At 42.5% G+C, this 20127-nt stretch overlaps 1 protein-coding gene across 1 annotated transcript in view; it reads left to right on the top strand.

The window, feature by feature from the left end:
• The window catches only part of kif26ba (kinesin family member 26Ba), a gene marked incomplete at both ends in the record, with an annotated part of 88429 nt that overhangs the window by 60831 nt on the left and 7471 nt on the right, over positions 1–20127 (top strand). Inside the window, 17 exons of the mRNA XM_083900423.1 lie at positions 3017–3232; positions 4064–4157; positions 8361–8506; positions 8787–8903; positions 9524–9710; positions 11637–11820; positions 13739–13910; positions 14584–14922; positions 15001–15159; positions 15719–15848; positions 16025–16286; positions 16368–16469; positions 16589–16716; positions 17577–17756; positions 17902–18194; positions 18316–18940; positions 19036–19976. Coding sequence (XP_083756549.1) covers positions 3017–3232; positions 4064–4157; positions 8361–8506; positions 8787–8903; positions 9524–9710; positions 11637–11820; positions 13739–13910; positions 14584–14922; positions 15001–15159; positions 15719–15848; positions 16025–16286; positions 16368–16469; positions 16589–16716; positions 17577–17756; positions 17902–18194; positions 18316–18940; positions 19036–19976 — 4275 coding nt within the window. The remainder of the gene's footprint in view (positions 1–3016; positions 3233–4063; positions 4158–8360; positions 8507–8786; positions 8904–9523; positions 9711–11636; positions 11821–13738; positions 13911–14583; positions 14923–15000; positions 15160–15718; positions 15849–16024; positions 16287–16367; positions 16470–16588; positions 16717–17576; positions 17757–17901; positions 18195–18315; positions 18941–19035; positions 19977–20127) is intronic.

Here is a 20127-nt window from a genome sequence, read left to right on the forward strand (position 1 = left end):
ACTTTTCCTTACAGTATGATCCTCAGCAGGTACACACAGCCACAGCCACTACTGATACATGTCATTTATAATTCATAAAATAAAAAAAATAAAAAAATAAAAAACGTTCTTGTAATGAAAAAAGCTTCAAACCGATTAACCGATTATCAAAATAGTTGACGATCGATTAATAACCGACTGATCGCTAAATTGTTTCAGCTCTAAATAATACACACTCTGTTTATAGGTCACATATTAAGGCTTAAAATCTTATGCGTTTTGTCAAGTTATGAATTATTTTATATAACATTTTTAGCAGTGATCTAAAGTAGCAATAATTGTGCAGAAGTCACAAAATAGACTGTTTTTTTCAGTTTTTTGTTCATAAAAACGAGCTAAGGGAACTTTGAACTGTGATGTATATTTTTTTTTTAAACATTTTGTGTACTTTTTGCTCAGGTGTGTTGATATAGTTGTTTTTTATCAGATAGGTTGTGTTTTTAAAAAAGGATATAAGGATATTGTTATAGACTCTTATACTGTACGTTTAAACATAGCAATGGAAAAAAGAAGCCAAAATGCTCTGTGTTCTAAGGGTTAATATACAAATATCATTCTTTAAGGTCACAGAGCATAAATTCAGTCTCCTTGTCTGCCCCAAATAACTTACTGGCCTGAATCTTGCCTTGTTTTTGTCGCTTCTATTGTTTCCGGGAATGATCCGGGCATAGAACTGTGGTATGAATTGATATGTAAAAAAATTTCAATTGAAAGATAAAAATATCTTTCATTTACTTTTTGCATTTTCCCTGTCCCTGAAGAAGTGATGATTAGATCACTGAAGCATAATGGAATTCCTGATTATGTCCAGACAACAAGCACAAACATCACATAGCATCTGTGGTGTTTGAATGAATGAAACGATTGGCTGTCATACCTGTCTCCTCACTAACCTCCCTTAGACCTGGGCTTTGAGCATGACAGCGAGCAAATCTTTAACATGCTTGGATACTTTATGACTGTTCACATACACATCAGAAAGCATCCAACGTCCCACTGTAAATATCAACTACATTTGATGATCAGGCCGCATAAACTTAAGACTGAACCATAAAACACTCACAGTAGCTGACAACCTGTGCCAATCATGTGCTGGACCAAAGCCTTTCTGCACGTCGTCAGATGGGGAGCAGGAAAGCCTGGTCTAAATCTTCTGGGTGATGTTGTGGCATGTAACAGGAAGAGAGATTTAGTGGCAAACATGAAAAGAGAAAGACAAATGGGCTGAATCAGTGACACAGGCATTGAGAGATCAAACCAGCACGAGACGCAACTATAAATTCACCCACACGAGCTAAAGCTGAAGAAAGACAGGAATGATAAACTACAAGAGGGGAAAAAAAAAATCAAACTTCAAATTTCAACACAACATTAAGGGGTTGTTTATATGTTAGAATGTTCTGGAATGTGCTCAGGTTTGATGATTCAGCATTTCACTTCCCTGCGATATGAAAGAGAACAACAGCAGCTGTCAGGCGGTAAATTGCGGCTGCTAACACTTTGTGACAGGAGTGGGAAGAAAGGAATCGCAAGAGGAGGAGAGACGGCTGAGGAGGGATTCCTGCGTTTTCAGGCTTTTTGATGTGCAGCGGTGAGCCAAAGGCAGGGAGGGTGGTAAAGGGGAGGAAAGAAAGGGATTTAGGATCAGTGGAGAAAGAGATAACCAAAGAGTGATGATGAGTAAAGGTAGGAGGGAAAAGCACTTTAGGTGAATAAGGTGGCGAGAAAGGGAAAGCATGTATATGCTTGTATGAGATGTAAAAACCTGCATGTTGTGGCTCTTGGGGAGTTTTGCCGCAGCTGAAGTGCAAATACTTTAAGTTGAAACAGCTTCTATTCATCCATCCATCCATCCATACATCCATCCCATACCACTTATCCTTTAAGGGCCATGAGAGACTGAATATGCCCTGGAAAGGTCACCACCCTAACAAAATAATCAACAGCACTCAATTCTGCCACTAATGTGAAATGGGTCCCAAAAAAGTCAATGCTCAGAGAAATAGTTGGCGCTCTCTCTCGTGTGGCGTTTAACACTTAAATAAATCATCAATAACACCAGCTCTGGAAAATGTTTGCAAAATTGGATCCAGGCATTTTCTGGCGTGCGTCGTTTACACACGTCAATAAGCAGCGATGGATTGTTTGGTTTCACAAAAGCAGTAGAATGTTGGGAACATCCTGGTTTAAACACATTATGCATTAGGGAAGAACCCTTTGCTCAATCACTCATTCGCTGTGGGTTTGAGTTATCTGGAGCTTTTCCTGCTGTGAGCTCACTCGGAGCATCAGTCATTATCTATAAGACAAGTGCCAGATAATTACCCTTGACTTTTGAGGACATGTGTGTGTTCTCACATGCAGGATAACACAGAAAAGCCCCCATGTAACACCAAAGACCTGTTTTGGTTTATTGACCATCATTTACACTGCACGTGTTTGTAACATGGGGGTAAAGAAGCAGTAACCATGTTAAAGGGGACATATTATGCAAAATCAACTTTTTAATCATCACTTATATTTGAGACTCTGGAGGCCATGTGAGCTCCGCTTTGTCCCTAAAAAACGTGAGAGTGCCGGCTAGAGTCGGCAAATGATGGCTTTTCCAAATGCTAACTGCTGTTAGCTGTCGGAGCCTCAGTGACGCTGACGTAGTTTCCTGTGTCTCATTTGCATTTAAAGAGACAGGCACTCAAAACTGAGCGTTCTGAACAGGGCTGTTTTGGCACGGGGATTGAACTGCTATGGTGCTTCATCCTTAAGGTGTTTTGACCAAAGCATGTCACAGACATGTTCATTAGGACACCAGGGAACTACGTTAACATAGGGTATAATATGAGACCTTTAAGACTTGGCTTTTAGGAACAGTGTATTACAGATACTTGTGCGTGGGTCAGGTTCATACTCCAATGTCCCTGTGCTTGTTGCTTAACGTCACCAGTTTCTGAAATCAAACGATCTGCCCTCTTACCTTCAGGTGAAGGTGATGGTACGCGTGTGTCCAGTGTCTCACTCGGACGCAGCAGAGTCCAGCTCCTTCCTCAAAGTGGATCCCAGGAAGAAACAGATCACTATCATGGACCCTTCAGCCAATCAGACACCAGGCACCGCTTCCCAGAAGAGGGCAGGAGCCAATCAGGTGCCTCCAAAGATGTTCACGTTTGATGCTGCGTTCCCTCCTGATGCATCACAGGTGAGAATAAACATTGTGACTTTAAGATACTCAGGAGGTGGATGTGGTTTTGATAAAGTTGTTCATTAAAAGCATTAAAGTGATGTCATGTCCACATCCTTTTGGCCTGGTTTACACCTATATTTCAGCCCCATTTTCCAGTTTTTTTTTACTTGCAGACAAAACTTCCCAATCAGAAATTGATCAGTTTTAAAGGTGCATTATGTAATAAATCTAAAGCAACTGGCCATAAAATCCTCAGACTCAGGAATAATGTTCATATAACAAACTGAACTCACCAACAACAACAGTACAGCCAAAATATTTGCATTAAAAAAGATATTTGCAGACTGCAAATCATGTTTATGTTTTGGCATGTGGCGCCACCTACCGCCGTCTACCAATCATTGCAGTCTCAGCTGCTGAGCAACCATGGGTTGCCAGTTACGTCAGGAAAAAAAAGACCAAAAGACCTTGGTATTTTGAATTTGAATGTAGTTACTGTTTTTGGCCACATTCTTACATATAGCACCTTTAATTTTCACTTATGTGTTGCAGACTCCAGTTTAGTGATTTTTTTTGTATCTGGTGTAAATATAAGGCTACAGGATTTGATTAAAGTTTAAAAAATCCAAAAGCTTTCTATGAATTCCCAGATTGTTTTAAAGTTAAATGTGTGGCTCAACATGACAACAGTTCAATCAAAAATGAAAATCAATGAAATTGCCCTAATATAGTATAATAAATATTAACACAGCAGAAGTTTTCACATGGACCATGTGCAGCCGTTTATTAACCATCTTCCTACACCCCTCTGCTCTTCTCCCTCGCTCGCTCTATGCCTGTTGCTAGGCGGAAGTGTGTGCGGGAACGGTTGCCGAGGTGATTCAGTCGGTGGTGAATGGAGCAGATGGCTGTGTCTTCTGCTTTGGACACTCCAAGCTGGGTAACACTCACACACACACACACACATGCCACAAAATCCGAGCATGTGCAGCATGTGAATCATCTGTAGTGTGTCCGTCTTTCGCTTGGCCGTCTCTCCACTGGCCCTCATCTATCGGGGAGAGAATGAGGAGGATTAGTGTCCGCTGGAGCTGAAAGCATTCTCAGTCTGTGTTTCTGGCTCTTTAATCCTTCTGAGGTTTTGAAGACGCGGTCTTAACAAAGGGTCAGGACCTCTCCGTGCACAGAGCAACACGTCTGAACTCATACACGTGGTGGCTCAAAGACCCAGCACACACACAAACACATGCTCTTCCACCGTGGGTCTACCCCTGTTGTGTTTATCCCTGTACATTCAGACAGAATTATCCCTCTCAGGTGATGATCTGTAGACTTCCAGTTGAAGTTTCTTGCTCGTCTTGAACTGCGTGCAGCAGGTGAGAATGAGGGATTTCAGCAGAAAGTGCTGTTTCCGCTGGATCAATAATAACGTGTGATGTACACCACTGTGTTCTACTGCAGGGAATGGCCCACCTTTGCTAAATCTGTAGTAAAAGTAAATATTTTTGAAAAGCACATTAGTTTTGGTCTCTCTCATGAGGATGTAAACAGTTTTTTGGCTTGTAGGTTTCTCCCTGCATCCCGTTCTCCTGAACACTCATTGTCTACCGCTTTATCCTCCACACTGGCTCGAGCAAATACCAACTGTCATAGGGTGAAAGGCAGCGTTTATGCTGGACAGGACGCCAGTCCATCACAGGGCCAACATTCAGCGACGATCAAGAGAGACATTCACTCTCACATCCACACCTACAGTCACTGTAGAGTGTCAAATTGTCATGTTTTTGGACTGTGGGAAGAAGCCGGAGTAACTCACTCACTCATCTTTTACCGCTTTATCCTCCACATGAGGGTTGCGGCTGACATAGGGCGAAAGGCGGGGTTACACCCTGGCCAGGACACACAGTCCATCACAGGGCCACATATAGAAAAACAACCATTCACTCTCACACTCACACCTACAGTCAATGTAGATTGACCAGTTCCCAAATCTCATGTTTTTGGACTGTGGGAGGAAAATTGGAAAAAAACCCACGCACACACAGGAGTACAAACATGCAAACTCCATGCAGAAAAGATCTTGTTGCGAACCCGGGTCATCTAGCTGTAAAGGCAAGGATGAATTTATTAGATTATAGTAATCAAATGGTGCTCGGATCTCGCAAAAACTTTGGCCATATGTTCATAAGAAAGCCTTGAGAATCCTTTCAAATTTGGCACAACTATTCAAAGTTAGACCCAGAGATTAATTTCTTAGATTTGGGAAGCCAAAGTTCAAGGTGACATTTGCCCCTTAAAACATGTTTTTAGCAAGTGCATGAAACTGATCTGGTGCAATTTGATATCTATATAATATATAGATATCAAATTGCAAACGTTCCTGGAATTTATATATAAATTCCAGGAACGTTTGTCTGTGCGTGTTAGTACCAAAGTAACAATGAACACACCAAACCAACAATTACTAAAAACACAAACAAAAACAGATTTTGTATTATTGGTATTATAGTGTAGTATTTTTTATTAAGATTAAAATTGTGCCAACTGGGTCTTATGAAGCAAGAAACATGAGTAGTCAGACAAATGTCTTGTCTTAAGGAGCTTTTATCTACTTGTTTATTAACTGTGATATATATATACAGATATGCTGTGGCACAACATTTATTTCCTAAAGGGGGCAATAAAGAGAAACAATCAACCATTCACACCACACGTTCACACATATGGTCAGTTTAGTGTCTCCAATTAACCCTCACCCCAATCTGCATTATTTCGACTGTAGAAGGCTGGATCACCTACAGAAAACCCACACATTTGAACCTTCTTGCTGTAAAGCACCAGTCCTCACCACCTCACCACCTGATACTGGATGTAAACACCATGTTTTCACTCAGCTGTCAAATATTGACACATTAAAAAAGACCAACTGTCTCATGATTCCTTCAGACTGGAGCCACCAGACATGTATTCCTAACAGATTATCACTGTTTGAATGCGTCTGATGATGTAAGTCTGCCGTTGACACTGCCATTGCTATTACATAAGTGAAAAATCTGTCAAAGCAATTTGTCCTTTCAGTCGATTTTTCTGTTAAAGTAATGCTGCAGATTGTGCCGGCCTTCCTAGTTCCAGTTTTGTGTTATAGCAGCTGATGAGATCATTCTCTGAGATTTAGCCACAGATCTTCACAGATTGTTCCTCTTATTATATTATCGGAAAGTAATGCATCGGCAGCCATGTCTGTCTGTGCGAGTCAGACTCCGACAGTTTACTCCTGTACTCACACATCCACATTTTCACAAGGATTAACAAGATCAGATTTTCATTGAGAAGGAAAATTAAATAAAAGTCTAAATGAAATAGAAAGAGGAACTTCAGGGCTGTAAGTGAATCTTCATGGCTTTACACTGATGTGTTATTGGCCTTAAAAGGATCATCTTTTTCTGACGACGTGTGAGTGCAGACTTGTGTGTGCTTCTTTGAACTCCCAATACTGTGCGGCCTTGTTCTCGTCCCTGTCATCACTTCTTTCTGACAGCATTGGCAGTTCTGCTCGATGAGGCCAATTACTGGGAATATACATCAGCTACACAGACAAGGACACACACACAGATTCCCACACACATGCGGCTTTGTTGTCTGTAGCACTGTTAGTCAGTCTTGAAGTAGAGAAGCAAACACTGTAGTGCTCACAAAGGTGCTTGATTTAAGACTCTCTTCCACATACACCGGTGCGGAGGCGCGGAAAGGGCAAGGAGGGTTGTTAAAGTGCTCTGTGGTAATGGCATCATATACAATATGACTGAGGAAGTCCATCTAATTTGTTAAACAAAAGAAAATCCACCGCTAAATCAAAGTAAATGACCCAATGTTTCTTTGAGATAGTTGTTTTAATATAACTGATCACCACATTAAGCTGTTATAAAGCTCTGTGGAGAACAATATGGGCCTCAAAGCCTGAGACTGTGTATAAATAATGGATATAATGTAGTCTCTGAGTCTGGAAAATAAAGCCAACCTGGAAGTGCCTGAAACCTGTATTACCTCAAATGGCCATCAGGGGGCGACTTGATGTGAGTTTTGGGTCTCCTTCACTCTTAGAAATAAGGGTTACAAAAGTGTTCTTCTACGAGGGCTGAGGTTCTACCTGGAACCATTTGTTTCTCAAGGGTTCTTGGTAACACTGGTGGTTCCAGTAAGAACCATTTTGATCCAGGGAACCCTTTGGAACCCCTTTCCTGAATGAAGGGTCTTAAGAATTCTACCTGGAACCATTTGTTTCTCAAGGGTTCTTTGTAACTCTAAGGGTTCCAGGTGGAATCTTTATAAAAATGTTCTACTTGGAACCAAAAAGGGTTCTCCTTTGAGGACAAGCTGAAGAACCTTATATGGTTCTACTTGGCACTTTTATTTCTAAGAGTGTACAGAATAATGTCGATGGAACTGTTGTCTCACAGCAAGAAGATGTTGGAGTCGACTCCCGGTCTAGCATCTTAATTTCCTTGTGCAATTTTGGTGGTATACTCCTTAAATGTCGTCTCCCCTGTTCTCAAAAAATCAAGAAAGACAAAGTCTAACATTCAGTACTTCAACATGGCAGCCAACACACCAATGGGTCACGTCATAGTGGGTTGACATTTGCCTTGAACACGCGGTGATAATAGTGTTATAAACTATTTCTGCCTGAACACAAGCCTTTTTGAGTTGAGTTCTGCTTTTACAATGTGTTTGGGATACATCATGAAATGTACCTTTGTTTTGACAGTAAGTCTAGCTGCTCCAGGAAACACTGAGAGAGAACAATGTAAAATGCTAGTGTAGCTGACAGCCTCCCCTCTGTCCCTGCCTCAGAACTAAATCGCACACACATTTCTCCACCTGCATCACAGGAGTCTCGCTCTTTTGATGTCCTGTGTTTGTGTCGGTGTGTGATTGTTACATGTGACTCTGAGTGCGGCTTTGTGTCCGTGTGTTTGATCTTCAACTGCCGACAAACAGAGCAGGTGTGTGTGTTTGTGTGTGTGACAGATTTTGATTTGCATGCATGTCATGTTCACGATAACACACACACATATCTGATGATGCTCCTCTGGATTTTTACAGTATGTTTGTTTATCTCCGACTCCCTGTCTGTCTCTCACAGGCAAATCCTACACAATGATGGGCCGTGACGACTCCCTTCAGACCCTGGGTTTGATCCCCTGTGCCATTTCCTGGTTGTTTAAACTCATCAACGAGAGAAAGGAGAAAACAGGAGCGCGCTTCTCTGTCCGTGTCTCTGCAGTCGAGGTCAGTTTTCACCGTCTCACAAACTTTACAATGAAACAAAGACAATACTGACACTGTGATGAAAGCAGATCATTTTATGATGACTTAAACGAAACAAGGATGACTTAAAATAGTTACGCCTTTTTTAAGTTTTAAGGCTCATGACGTACAGATAGTTTTATTTAAATGGACAGAGCCTTCTCTCTATAAAATTGCATTCATTTCTGTCCGTCAAATAAAGGCAAAACATGTTTTAATAACAGGTTTAAGTCATGTAATTAGAATATATGTATGTGTGTAGGTTTGGGGGAAAGAGGAGAACCTGAAGGACTTGCTGTCTGAAGTGGCGACAGGCAGCTTACAGGACGGACAGTCACCTGGAGTGTATCTTTGTGAGGACCCCATCTGTGGCATGCAGGTACTGTATACACACAGTTTGACTACACACACATACACAGACACCCTGGTTTTGAGGACACTTATAGACATAATGCAATCCCAAGCCCCTTATCCTGACATTACCCACAACAACTAAGGGTCAAACCCTAATTCTAACCCTAAAACCACGTCTTAATCCTCCACTAGTCTGTTAAAGTTGTGTGGACCAGGCAAAATGACCTCACAAAGATAGGATTGTTTGACAATTAGTCCACACAGCCTCCAAAAGACACTTACACACAAGTATAAGAGGATCAGAACAAGGTTGAGAAATACTTCAGCTCATGTCTTAGTCAGAATCAAAGTAAAAAAGACAATTGCAAGAAAGGTGCAAAAAAAATGGAAGAACACCTTAAACTCTGATTCACTGATTCCCAAATAATCTACAATGATGAAGAGGATGCAAACAACAAGTCTATGTGTATGTGTGTGTGTGTGTGTGAGGGGGGTCCTTTATATGTTTATAGGATTACAGGATCTGATACAAGCACATCTGTGTAATCCTTCACTAATCTGACATAATCTCATGACTAATGATATCCTGCGGCACCTCTCTTTCTCTCTCTGCTCGGCTGCCTTTATATTTCCACCTGCTTCCAGCTCCAGAACCAGTCTGAACTGCGCGCCCCAACCCCGGAAAAGGCCGCCTGGTTTCTGGACGCCGCCATAGCCGCTCGCCACAGCAGCCAACACCCAGACACCAGCGAAGAAGAACACCGGAACTCACACATGCTGTTTACGTTACACATATACCAATACCGCATGGAGAAGACGGGGAAAGGAGGGAGTGAGTACAGTTATCTTTGCCCACTTCAGATGTAAATATGAATAATAATACTCAACAACAACATTGACATCCTCTGTATTTCTGCTGCTGTTGATGCTACGTGGTTGTTATGTTATCACTCAATGCCTGCTGTGTTATCATTGTTGGAGCATAAAGGCAAACACAAACAATCTGCTTCTATTAATATTTTCTTTCTTCACGACATGCAAATCAAAGCATGGAAACAACACTGACAGACGGATCGATCTACTCTTCATGGTCAATATTGATAAACAGTTTAAGAACTGAAGGCGTACGTATCACGCACCGACAATCGCTCTATTGATCCTGTGTTTTGATTCATTCACAGTCAAATCACACGATCACGCTTGTCTTTGTCAATAATAACAGAGCAGCGTAGGGTTAGAGAAAAAATAACATTATTAATAGTTACAGCCTGTGTGTGTGTGTGTACTTGTATTTGTTATCGCCTATGGACCTTGACCTTGTCAGAACCAGTAGTCCTCATGAAGACCAAAACCTGGTCCTAATGAGGCAGAACCTCATTTCTGAGGAACTGGTCATGGCATGAAACCACTTTCTCATGACCAGTACTGATATAATAACCTTATACTTAATTTTACATATCTGTGTTCTACTGTATTATATTAACATGTAAAGGTAAAATTAAACTCTGTAGCCAATACAGTACAACCTTGTCTACTAGGACATGCAGAATACATCATCTTATTTAAATATTTACAGACTATAGCAGCTATAAACGTGATACTGTTGTTAGCACTCGGTAGACTTTGCTTTGTCACATACCACGACGCCAGCCTCCTCGTCCCCCAAGTAAGGATGTTGCTTCAAATTCTTGTGAACTACATTGGCGGTACAAGAACAAACATAATCTGTAAGCAAATACATGTGGGAGAATGTCCATTTTGTGAGACGAGGTTGTACCTGATTGAAACCTGAGTATATGAGAAAGAAAGAAAGACGCAGCTGTGGCTGCTCACACACCTGTTACAACAACAACAACAACAACAACAACAACAACAACAACAACAACACAAAATATTGTGATTCGGTAATGTTGCGCCGAAATAAAATATACAAACGATTGAATCAGCTTCAATTGTGCTGTAGCAGATATTACAAAGATATAATTCAATCAGCAAGGTTTGCATTTCACTGCTTTGCACTTTAATGCACTGATAACCATGGTAACAACAGCACCATGGGATGTGATGATGATGCCATGTTGCCTGTTGTGAGTTGAACAGAGTGTGAATAAATAGCCACAGGTGTGTGCTGCTGCCTCAATGAGAGAGCGACCAGCAAATACAACAGTATATTAAATGGAAAATACACTGTTGACGTACAAACGCACTTTATATATTGTGGGGTAAATGTAATGCAAAGTATATATTATACACTTTAGTATTTTGCTTATGGACTTATAGGCAAAATACAGTCAGAAAACGGCCTCTTATGACACGATCAGATGTTTGTATTGATCACCTAAGTCTGTTTTCGGTGTTTAGTGATCAATAAACCTTTCAGCCTAGTGTTCTGACAGAGAATTAGACTCCCTCACATCCTTTAGACTCTGTTTCCAGACTTGGGGAAATCTGACATGTGACAGGAGAATGTGACCAATCACAGAACAGTTCAGAAAGACAGAGGGCGCTCTGATTGGCTGTTCTACAAAGCAGCTACATGTACGAGTCCCTTCAGTGGGAAGGTTGCTAATACAGCATTGGTAACAACTGCCAGTGGTCCAAAGCAAAAACAGTGTTAGATACTGGACAGATCTGACAGAATGACCTAAATATAACACTATCTTTCTAATGGTGCTGCCTGCAACAGCTTCAAACAGCTATTGTAAACTGAAATATTAGTCTTTGCAACCCTCTGTCATTTCTGTCTTTACTATCATAGTGTCTGGAGGTCGCAGTCGTCTCCACCTGCTGGACCTGGGCAGCTGTGATGTCAAAGCGTTTGGAGGAAACGAAATGACCAAGGAGAACTCCCCGCACAGCTCGGCCCCACTGTGCCTCTCTTTATCTGCCCTCGGCAATGTGATCCTCGCCCTGGTCAACGGGAGCAAGCACATCCCATACAAGTAGGGTGGTGTGTGTGTGTGTGTGTGTGTGTGTGCAGGTGTATGAGTGAGGAGAGGAGGATGTTTTGGAGCTGGCACAGCGGAGGAACAAAAAGCTGAAGACAGATCTCTTAAGCTGCTTCAGGTTTTGGAGACATAATGTTATAAACAACAACAGCTGCTGTTCCATATTCATCACACTCATTTTGCTGGTTTAATGAGAGCAAAGAGGGAGTGAGAGATAAGGAGGTATAACACAGACAAAGTAAATGGTAAAAATGGGTAAAATAAATAAAAATCCATGTAACATAACAAATATTAACACTTGTGCAACATTTACTCATTTATCCTTTTTCCTTCATTTATTTGTTCCTCTCGTCTTTCCTCCTGACACTCTCCTTAAGACTGTGCCCTTCTGTACTCCATGCTGGGTTAATTTAATCACCAGCGTTTGCATTTACATTGCAAAACAACCTGCAAACCAACACCAAAGCTGTCAGTGGTTTGGCACTGGTGACTCAAAAACTAGTGCCAGACTGTGAGGACATTTGGACAAGTTTACCAGAATCTGCAGTAGTGTCTTTAGTCTTAGTGCCTGATGATGCCAGTGTTATTTTCCCCATCAATGAATGATGGTTCATTAGCAAATGCATCGGTGCCCATCTGGGCTCCCATGGGTGTGATCGTCTCAGCATGAGGTGTAAGGCACACTGGTTCGTTGCTATCTGCCATCTTGATGGAGCGGAAATCCTCATAAACAACTATTTGGACACGCCCTGAATGCACATGAGACCACAGAGTGTAGCAGAGCAGTGATGTGAATGATCAGCCATAATATTGTAACCACTGAAGGTCGACTCACAGGATTGCACAATGATGTTATAGAGAAATCAGTTAAAGTTTAAATTAGTTTTATATATATATTATATTACAAAGAGAAGTACTGCACTACCCACAATCCACAGGTGTACTGAAATAAACCAGTCTCATATCTTCCTTTTTTCTCCATTTTCTTTTCTTTTTCACTGATCTAAATCAAATATCTCATGGTCATAATTAATCTCAACGTCTACTTACTTTTCATACTAATTCATCCTCTAATAATGATTGATATCTGAAGACCCAACTTTCTGGGAATCTGCTCAATACACCTAAAGCTTTATAATAACTGCATTTATTTTAGCTTTGATTTAATAGCAGGCCTCACGTTACATACAAGTGGTCTAATAATTCTGGCACAGGCTGAAGTGGAAGATCCAATTCAACAGTGTCTCGGCACTTGAATTAACATGCAAATGAATACTTCATGAGTCATGAATTTACCTTCATTAATCTCGGCGAGCGAGGCAGACAGGAAGCGAGGGAAAGGAGAGAGGGAGGGGGGGGGGGGTTTGTTAAAGCCGGAGGCAGAAAACTGAGGAAGACGACAAGAGAGGAAAAGGCTCGATGAGAAAGAGGGGGTCAAGATAGGAGTGTGTGTGTGTGTGTGTGAATGTACATATAAGTGTGTGTGAGACAGGCCTGCAGGCTGTGTTTTTAGAAAAGGGGGACAGCAGCATGAGGTACTGAGCCACAGAGGAGCTGTACTCACTGTCAGCCTGCAGGCCTCAGGTGCACACACACACGCACATGTTGTGAATGGCTGCAGTCGCCCACCCAGGAGACAGTCTTTTATTAAACACACAGCCTACTTTTACTCTTCTATCTGCTGCAACAGTATAATCTCTATGGAATATAGATCATCTTCCAATATTGGATTACTGTTTAACATCTAAAGTCTCTTCTAAGACTTCTTCTTGTCCGCGTATTTGTATTTTTTAGCCTGTTTTGAGAAGCGGTTACTAAATTAATTGTATTTATGTTTTGTTGCCACGCTTGAAACTGTGTACATCTCCATCCTGTCGCTGGCGCTCACATCTCTGTGTATGTGCGTTACCAGGGACAGCAAGCTGACCATGTTGCTAAGAGAGTCGCTAGGCAACATGAACTGCCGGACCACCATGATTGCTCACATCTCTGCCTCACCCAGAGATTTCTCAGAAACACTTTCCACCATCCAGATTGCTTCCCGTGTCCTTCGCATGAAAAAGAAGAAAACTAAAGTCACTGTGGTAAGTCGTCATCCAACCTCAATTTCTTTAAGACAGGTATATGAAATGCAAAGATTCAGTGTTATACTTAAAGCTGCTCTCAGTGAGACATTTTGAGTGTTTGCTTAGTGACATGGGTCTCTCAGTAAATCTAGGTGTAACTTTTCTACTACTCCACAATAATCTGTCCAAGTCAAGAGCCAGAACTCCACACTCTGCTCGTGAGGTACGGCAGTCTGTTGGTGCCTTAGACGTAGGGAGGATTGAGGGGCATTCTATAACGGCAGCAACGGACAGGAAGTTTGCATGACTATGTCTGATACTGACAACATGGTAACCACAATTTACATAATCTCATTAGCTTTAGTTTGGCTGTAGTTCAGATTATAGTGTTGTTATAGAGGCTTTTACACAAATAAACACGATGTAAAGACATACATAGATAGAAAAAAGGATTAATTCAATTTGACTAAAGTAATTTACTTGAAATTGAAAGTTCTTCATTTCAATGTGGTGGGTCACTGAAGTTTAGTGTACGTTAGTCCAGGACCTACATCATTATCATCGTCATCGTTTTTCCTCCAGAGTGAACTGTCAATTAAAGGCTCTCCGCAAATCTAAAAAAGGGAAGATTTTCTCTCTCACCGCTCTCCTCTTGTGCGCCCACTCTCCCTGTCATTCGATCTCTCCGCAGCAGTACACATCCAGCTCCTCCGGAGGAGAGAGCTCCTGCGAAGAGGGCCGCATGCGACGCCCGACCCATCTGCGTCCTTTCCATCACCGCGGCGACAGCGACTCTGATCTTCCCTTGCTGCGGCTGTCCAGCGATCCGGACGAGTACTCCAGCAGCGAGCAGTCATGTGACACGGTGATCTACGTGGGCCCGAATGGGGCCGCGGTGTCGGACCGTGAGCTCACAGACAACGAGGGACCCCCGGACATTGTTCCCATTATTCCTGCTCTGCTTCGAGGGAAAACACCAGAGCAGCATCACACACAAAGTCAAAGTCCGGCAGCCGGAGCCCAGAACAAGGTAAGTTCAATCAACAAAGAGTATGTAGAAGATAGAACGTGTAGATGACTCACCTTCATGTGATTCCTGCTCCAGCAGGTGCAGCAGTGTCAGCAGGAGGAGCAGCTCAGTGGTCCTTCTCAGTCTTTGCTCGGGCAGCCGCTGGCTCCGGTCCCAGAGGAAGGAGCTGAGTGTCTGAAGTGCAACACTTTTGCAGAGCTGCAGGAGAGACTAGACTGCATCGATGGGAGTGAAGAGGTAATAGGAGTTTTCTCTCCTTGTTTTGCCTTTGCTGTGGCATATATATTATATATGCAGGTCATCCATCCTATTCTTGTGAAAATCTCAGAAACATCTGGGAATTTCTTCAAATTTGGTAGAAACTGTCACTTAAAGGATGAAGTGATTAAATGTCGGTGGCCAAAGCCCAAGGTCATGTGACCTCACCACCGTGAATGTGTCATCTTATATACACCTTCAGAAATGTTCACTTGAACTCACAGATTAAAAGTTTAGCTTTGGTCGGTCAAAGGTCATGGTGGCCTCACACATCACATTTTTGGCCTCTTGAAACTGCTGGGTGATGAGTGACCGATATTGATTAGAGTGATTTTAGTATTTAACTCAACACAACTGAACTGCTCTTTTATTGTGTGATGTGGACGTGAATTTGGTTAAAAATATTAATTAATGATCATATTTTAAAAAGATCTGGATGTAGTAAACATTGTCAGCAGTCAAATTTAACAATATGAATTTCATTTGAGGAATGAGCTGTTTCTTGACATCACTATAATCATCACACCCCTTTGCTTAGGTGGCAAAGTTCCCCTTTGAAGAGGTTCCAGCAAACAAACAAGCTGCCAAACAAGAGCCATGTCTCTCTTCAACCACAGTTCCTGCTGCTCCTGTATCTGCTGCTCTGTCCGATACAGAAGAAACAACAGGTAAATCATTTTATGCTCTATATTAATATTGAGTTCAAGGTACTCATAACCGGCTAAAATGCCTCCAATGTATTTGTCTGTAATTATTTGACTCAACATTTCTGTTATTGTTGTTTGTAAAACTCACGTTTTGGTTCCACCTCAGACGCCACTGATGTTTATTTTTCCATCTTCAGGCTCTGCACTCGCTGAAGACGGTGCTGTGCAGTTCTCCTTCACCTCCACAGCACCAGCCTCCAAGAGGAGGACCAATGACCAGCAGCTACAGGACATCAAGGAGGTGGTGGAGGAGGCTGAGCTGGCCCAGACCATGATCCACAGCCTGACTCAAACTTCTGGTTCCTCCATCGTCACCAGCGCCTGGAGTGTGACTGGAAACAGCAGCAGCATCACCACCAACCCACTGCACAGGGTCAAAGGCTCCCACCTACATGACAGGTGAGGAAATTTTGACGGTGTACTTATTACTGTGTGTCTGGCTGTTTGTCTTTGATATATATTCGACATTCTTCTTCACAGCCGTGAGAATCTCAATGTGAACGGTAATTCAGACGGAAAGGCACGTCCACTTGGATCACCGCGCCTTGGCATCGCCAGTCTGACCAAAACCTCAGATTACAGGTGACGTGCACAGGAAGACTATTCTATTATGACTAAATCAAACAAAGTAGCTTCTTGTCATATAATAAACACATCACAAATTAATTTATTCATCATGTATTCTTGTGTTTCCCTCTCAGGCCTCCATCCTCCCCATCCCAGAGGTGTAAAGTGTACACCCAGAAGGGTGTGATGCCAACAACACCCCCTCTGTCCTCACATACTCTGGCTCAAGATGGACAGGCCACAGATGCTATGACTTCTGATAGTACGCATCTTTCTATCTTGTTTAGGGGCAGGGCTTAAGAATTGTGTTTATACTGACACTTTGAAATACACATTTGATCTTTATGATGATTGAAATTTTCAATTTTTCTAAATATATAACATGTATTTATTTCTTCTTTTCCTTTTTTCCCCACTTTGAATACACTGTCCTTTCAAAATTTGCTTCAAGGGCCAAAATAGTGTTTCAAATACCAGTCCATCACAGTCGTTAGTCAGTCACATCTGTATGGGTGAAATATACCGATAAGCCATGAATGTTATAGACCGTCCTTGACTTGCAACAACACAAATAACTAGATTTGCTTTTTTGAATATTTAGAATATTTAAAATATTTAGAATATTTCTATTTAAAGCTCCAATTTGCAACGTCTGTTCCCAAAACACTGCTGGCATCAGAAGCTGGCAGTGACATCTGACTTATCCCACACAGAGCTTTCTGAAAGGACAACTCTAGCTCTATGTTCCAACCGTTTGCTGCCGTCTTGCCATCTTGCATTACTAGTGTAGCTGTTATGATTCCCCCTCCCCTCCGTCAGTCCTGACATAAAACACATCACTCAAGGTGCAGCATGGGAATGTCACCACAGATGTGAAAACAAAACACTGCTATACCAAGAAACACAGTTGTGTAAGCACTGAGGCGTCATCAACATTGTGTCAACTCATCTGTCAATAGTTTGAATGTTATGGACATTTATTTATAATAAATGTTACACACAAACCCATAACAAAGTTTAAATGCCAATCCCTTGAATTTACCAGTGCATCAGTGGTTTTATGTATTCTGCTCTTGGAAGAAAAAAAAATCATATGGCAAATGTGTGTTTGTGATTCTGCAGACAGTTTGGCTGCAGACAGTGGTCGTTCCTCCACAGAGTCCATTCTGTCCAGAACATCTCCAGTAGGCATGAGCCAACAAGTCAGAGAGCCAACGCCGTCTCTGTCTGCCAGCCTGGGCTCAGCTGAGACGCTCTGTGATGATGACGTACCACCTATACCAATGGACCCTCACAAAGATGGTGAGACAAGAAAGGAATGGTGTAAAAATTAAAAAAAAAAAGTTAGAAAGAGTTACCCTTAGAATTCTGATGAAAAATATGAAAATCAAGAATAAAAGATTCAAGCTGACAAGTCTTTTTTTTCCTTCAGCCTTAGAAGCTGCAGTATCTGCAGAAAGAGCTGGACTCAGAGAGGACGAAGTGGTTTTAACTATGGTCTCTGGAGGTGAGGAGGACCTTGATATTGTTGCTCTCATGGAAACACGTGGCCTGAACTGTCATCCGGCCAGCATCATCAGTTTCAACAGCCAATGTGACTCAGCCGCTGCCCTTGCTTCAGGCGCTCAGCCTATCAGTGTCATCAGTGGTGCTGCTGAGGATGGAGCTATGGGGAATTATTCTTTGCCTGCAGGTCTGGCAGTTACTTCTGGGGTTACAGAGGTTGTCGCCATGGCAGAGGTTAGTGTGACAGACTTGGTGTTTAATATATTGTCAGATCATTTGGTATGAAGAAGCATCTACACCTCAAATCTAGTGGATTCCAAGATGCTTTGTATGATTATATTGCTCTCTATTGCAGGTCGCAATGGCCAAGCTGCGGACAGAAGGTGAAGCCTTATCTACTGGGATGACTAACTGTGGCTCCTGGGTCAGTGATTTGAGCATAGGCAGTGAAGCTGACCAGTCTCTCCACAGCTTCAGCCAATCTCAGAGCCAGCAAGGGGAGGCCCTAGCTGATTCTGAAGCCAGCCACAGCTCTGAAATTGAGGGGCTGGGTGGATATGACAGCTGTGGTTATCCAAGAAGAGCGAGTCTGGAAGGAGAGGTGGTGCTGCAAGAGAATGGGGCTGATAAAGGCACCAAAGACAGGCTGAGGAAACTGCCTCCCTCCATGGCTAAGACTAACATTCAAATTCTGACAGGACCTGGTAACCTTTCTTCTTTCAAAACCACAAAAAGCATTCATCCATGTGTGGCTGTCAAACACATGATGATCCAAGAACCAACTCTTCTTACGTCACCGACCAAGAGTGGCTTCATGAAAGACACAAGCAAAGTTCATGCATCACTTTTAGCTTCAATGTCCAGTGAGATGAGCTTTGATGACCCCTGGTTGAAGCGTGGCATGGAGGAGGGATTCAGAGAGCCTATGCATGAAAATACTAAAGCTGGGACTGGAGACCACCAGAGCTTATGTAGGGATGGTGAGAAACAGAAGTGATATATATCTCAAATGAAAAACTTCTTGCTTTCTAAATGTCTTAAACTGAGATCATATTTTGTCTTGTATCATCACTAGGTCTGGATCATGGCAGCTCAAGTTCAGGTGGTGAGGCTATGTCATCTCCAGATTCCTTTAAAAGAGTGGTGGATGGTTGTGAGATGGTCACTGTTGTTGCCCAGGGAGACTGTCTGAGTCTGAGCACATATAATCCAGAGATCCACCGCACTGCTAGTCTTCCCCGTGCCTGGCACCGTCTCAACAGACACGATGGCTTAGATAATGGAAGTGAGTTCCGTAATTTCGGCGTCACCACCTCAACTCCCTGCAGTCCCCGCTCTACTCTTGACCGTCGGGGATCAACTGGAAAACAAGGCTTTTTCTCTCACAAAAAGGGTAGCATTCCACCTCTGCCACCAGTACGTAAGTCTAGCCTTGACCAGCGCAGCAGGGCGGCCAGCCCTCTCCATCAACCCAGTCACGGAGTGTCACTGATTGGCAGCTCAGCAGATGATGCAGGGGTATGTGGATCTGTAAGTGTTGCCAGACGAGGCTCCGGCATAGACAGCAGTAGACTTTTCAGTGCCAAGTTGGAACAGCTTGCAAACAGAACCAACTCGTTGGGTCGGGTACACAGTTCCCATAATAGTTCCCACCACTATGACTGCTTCTCCTTGGAGAGGGGTGAGAGCCTGAGAGGGGGAGGTAGAGGAGGAGTTAGGGGGGACAGCACCATGCCTCGCACTGGCCGTAGTCTCACCCGTGCTGGATCAGTATCTTCTTCTACTGCAAACACGTCCAACTCCAGTTTCAATGGCAGTCATGGTTCAAGCAGCGCTCCACAGTCACCAGCCAAAACCAGCAGCCAGTCAAAACTCTCAGCTGTGAGTAAGCTGCTGATGACCAGTAGTCCCAAATCCAGGAGTTTGTCTTCCTCCAGCACCAAGACCTTGAGCTTCTCTACCAAGTCTTTGAGTCAAACTACCAGCCGCAGCTCTAGCCTTCCTCCCAATGGAAAAGTAAGTGTTTTTTACTGTAGAAAAAATCATACTACTACTCATCTCTAAAAAGACATTTTCATAGATTAGAGCCATCAATGTCACCTACTCTATTTTTTTTTACATGAGACCATACTCAAATCATTCACTACTGAAACCTAGAAAATACTCA

The sequence above is a fragment of the Microchirus variegatus genome, assembly GCF_963457635.1.
Source record: "Microchirus variegatus genome assembly, chromosome: 14".
Lineage (NCBI taxonomy): Eukaryota > Metazoa > Chordata > Actinopteri > Pleuronectiformes > Soleidae > Microchirus > Microchirus variegatus.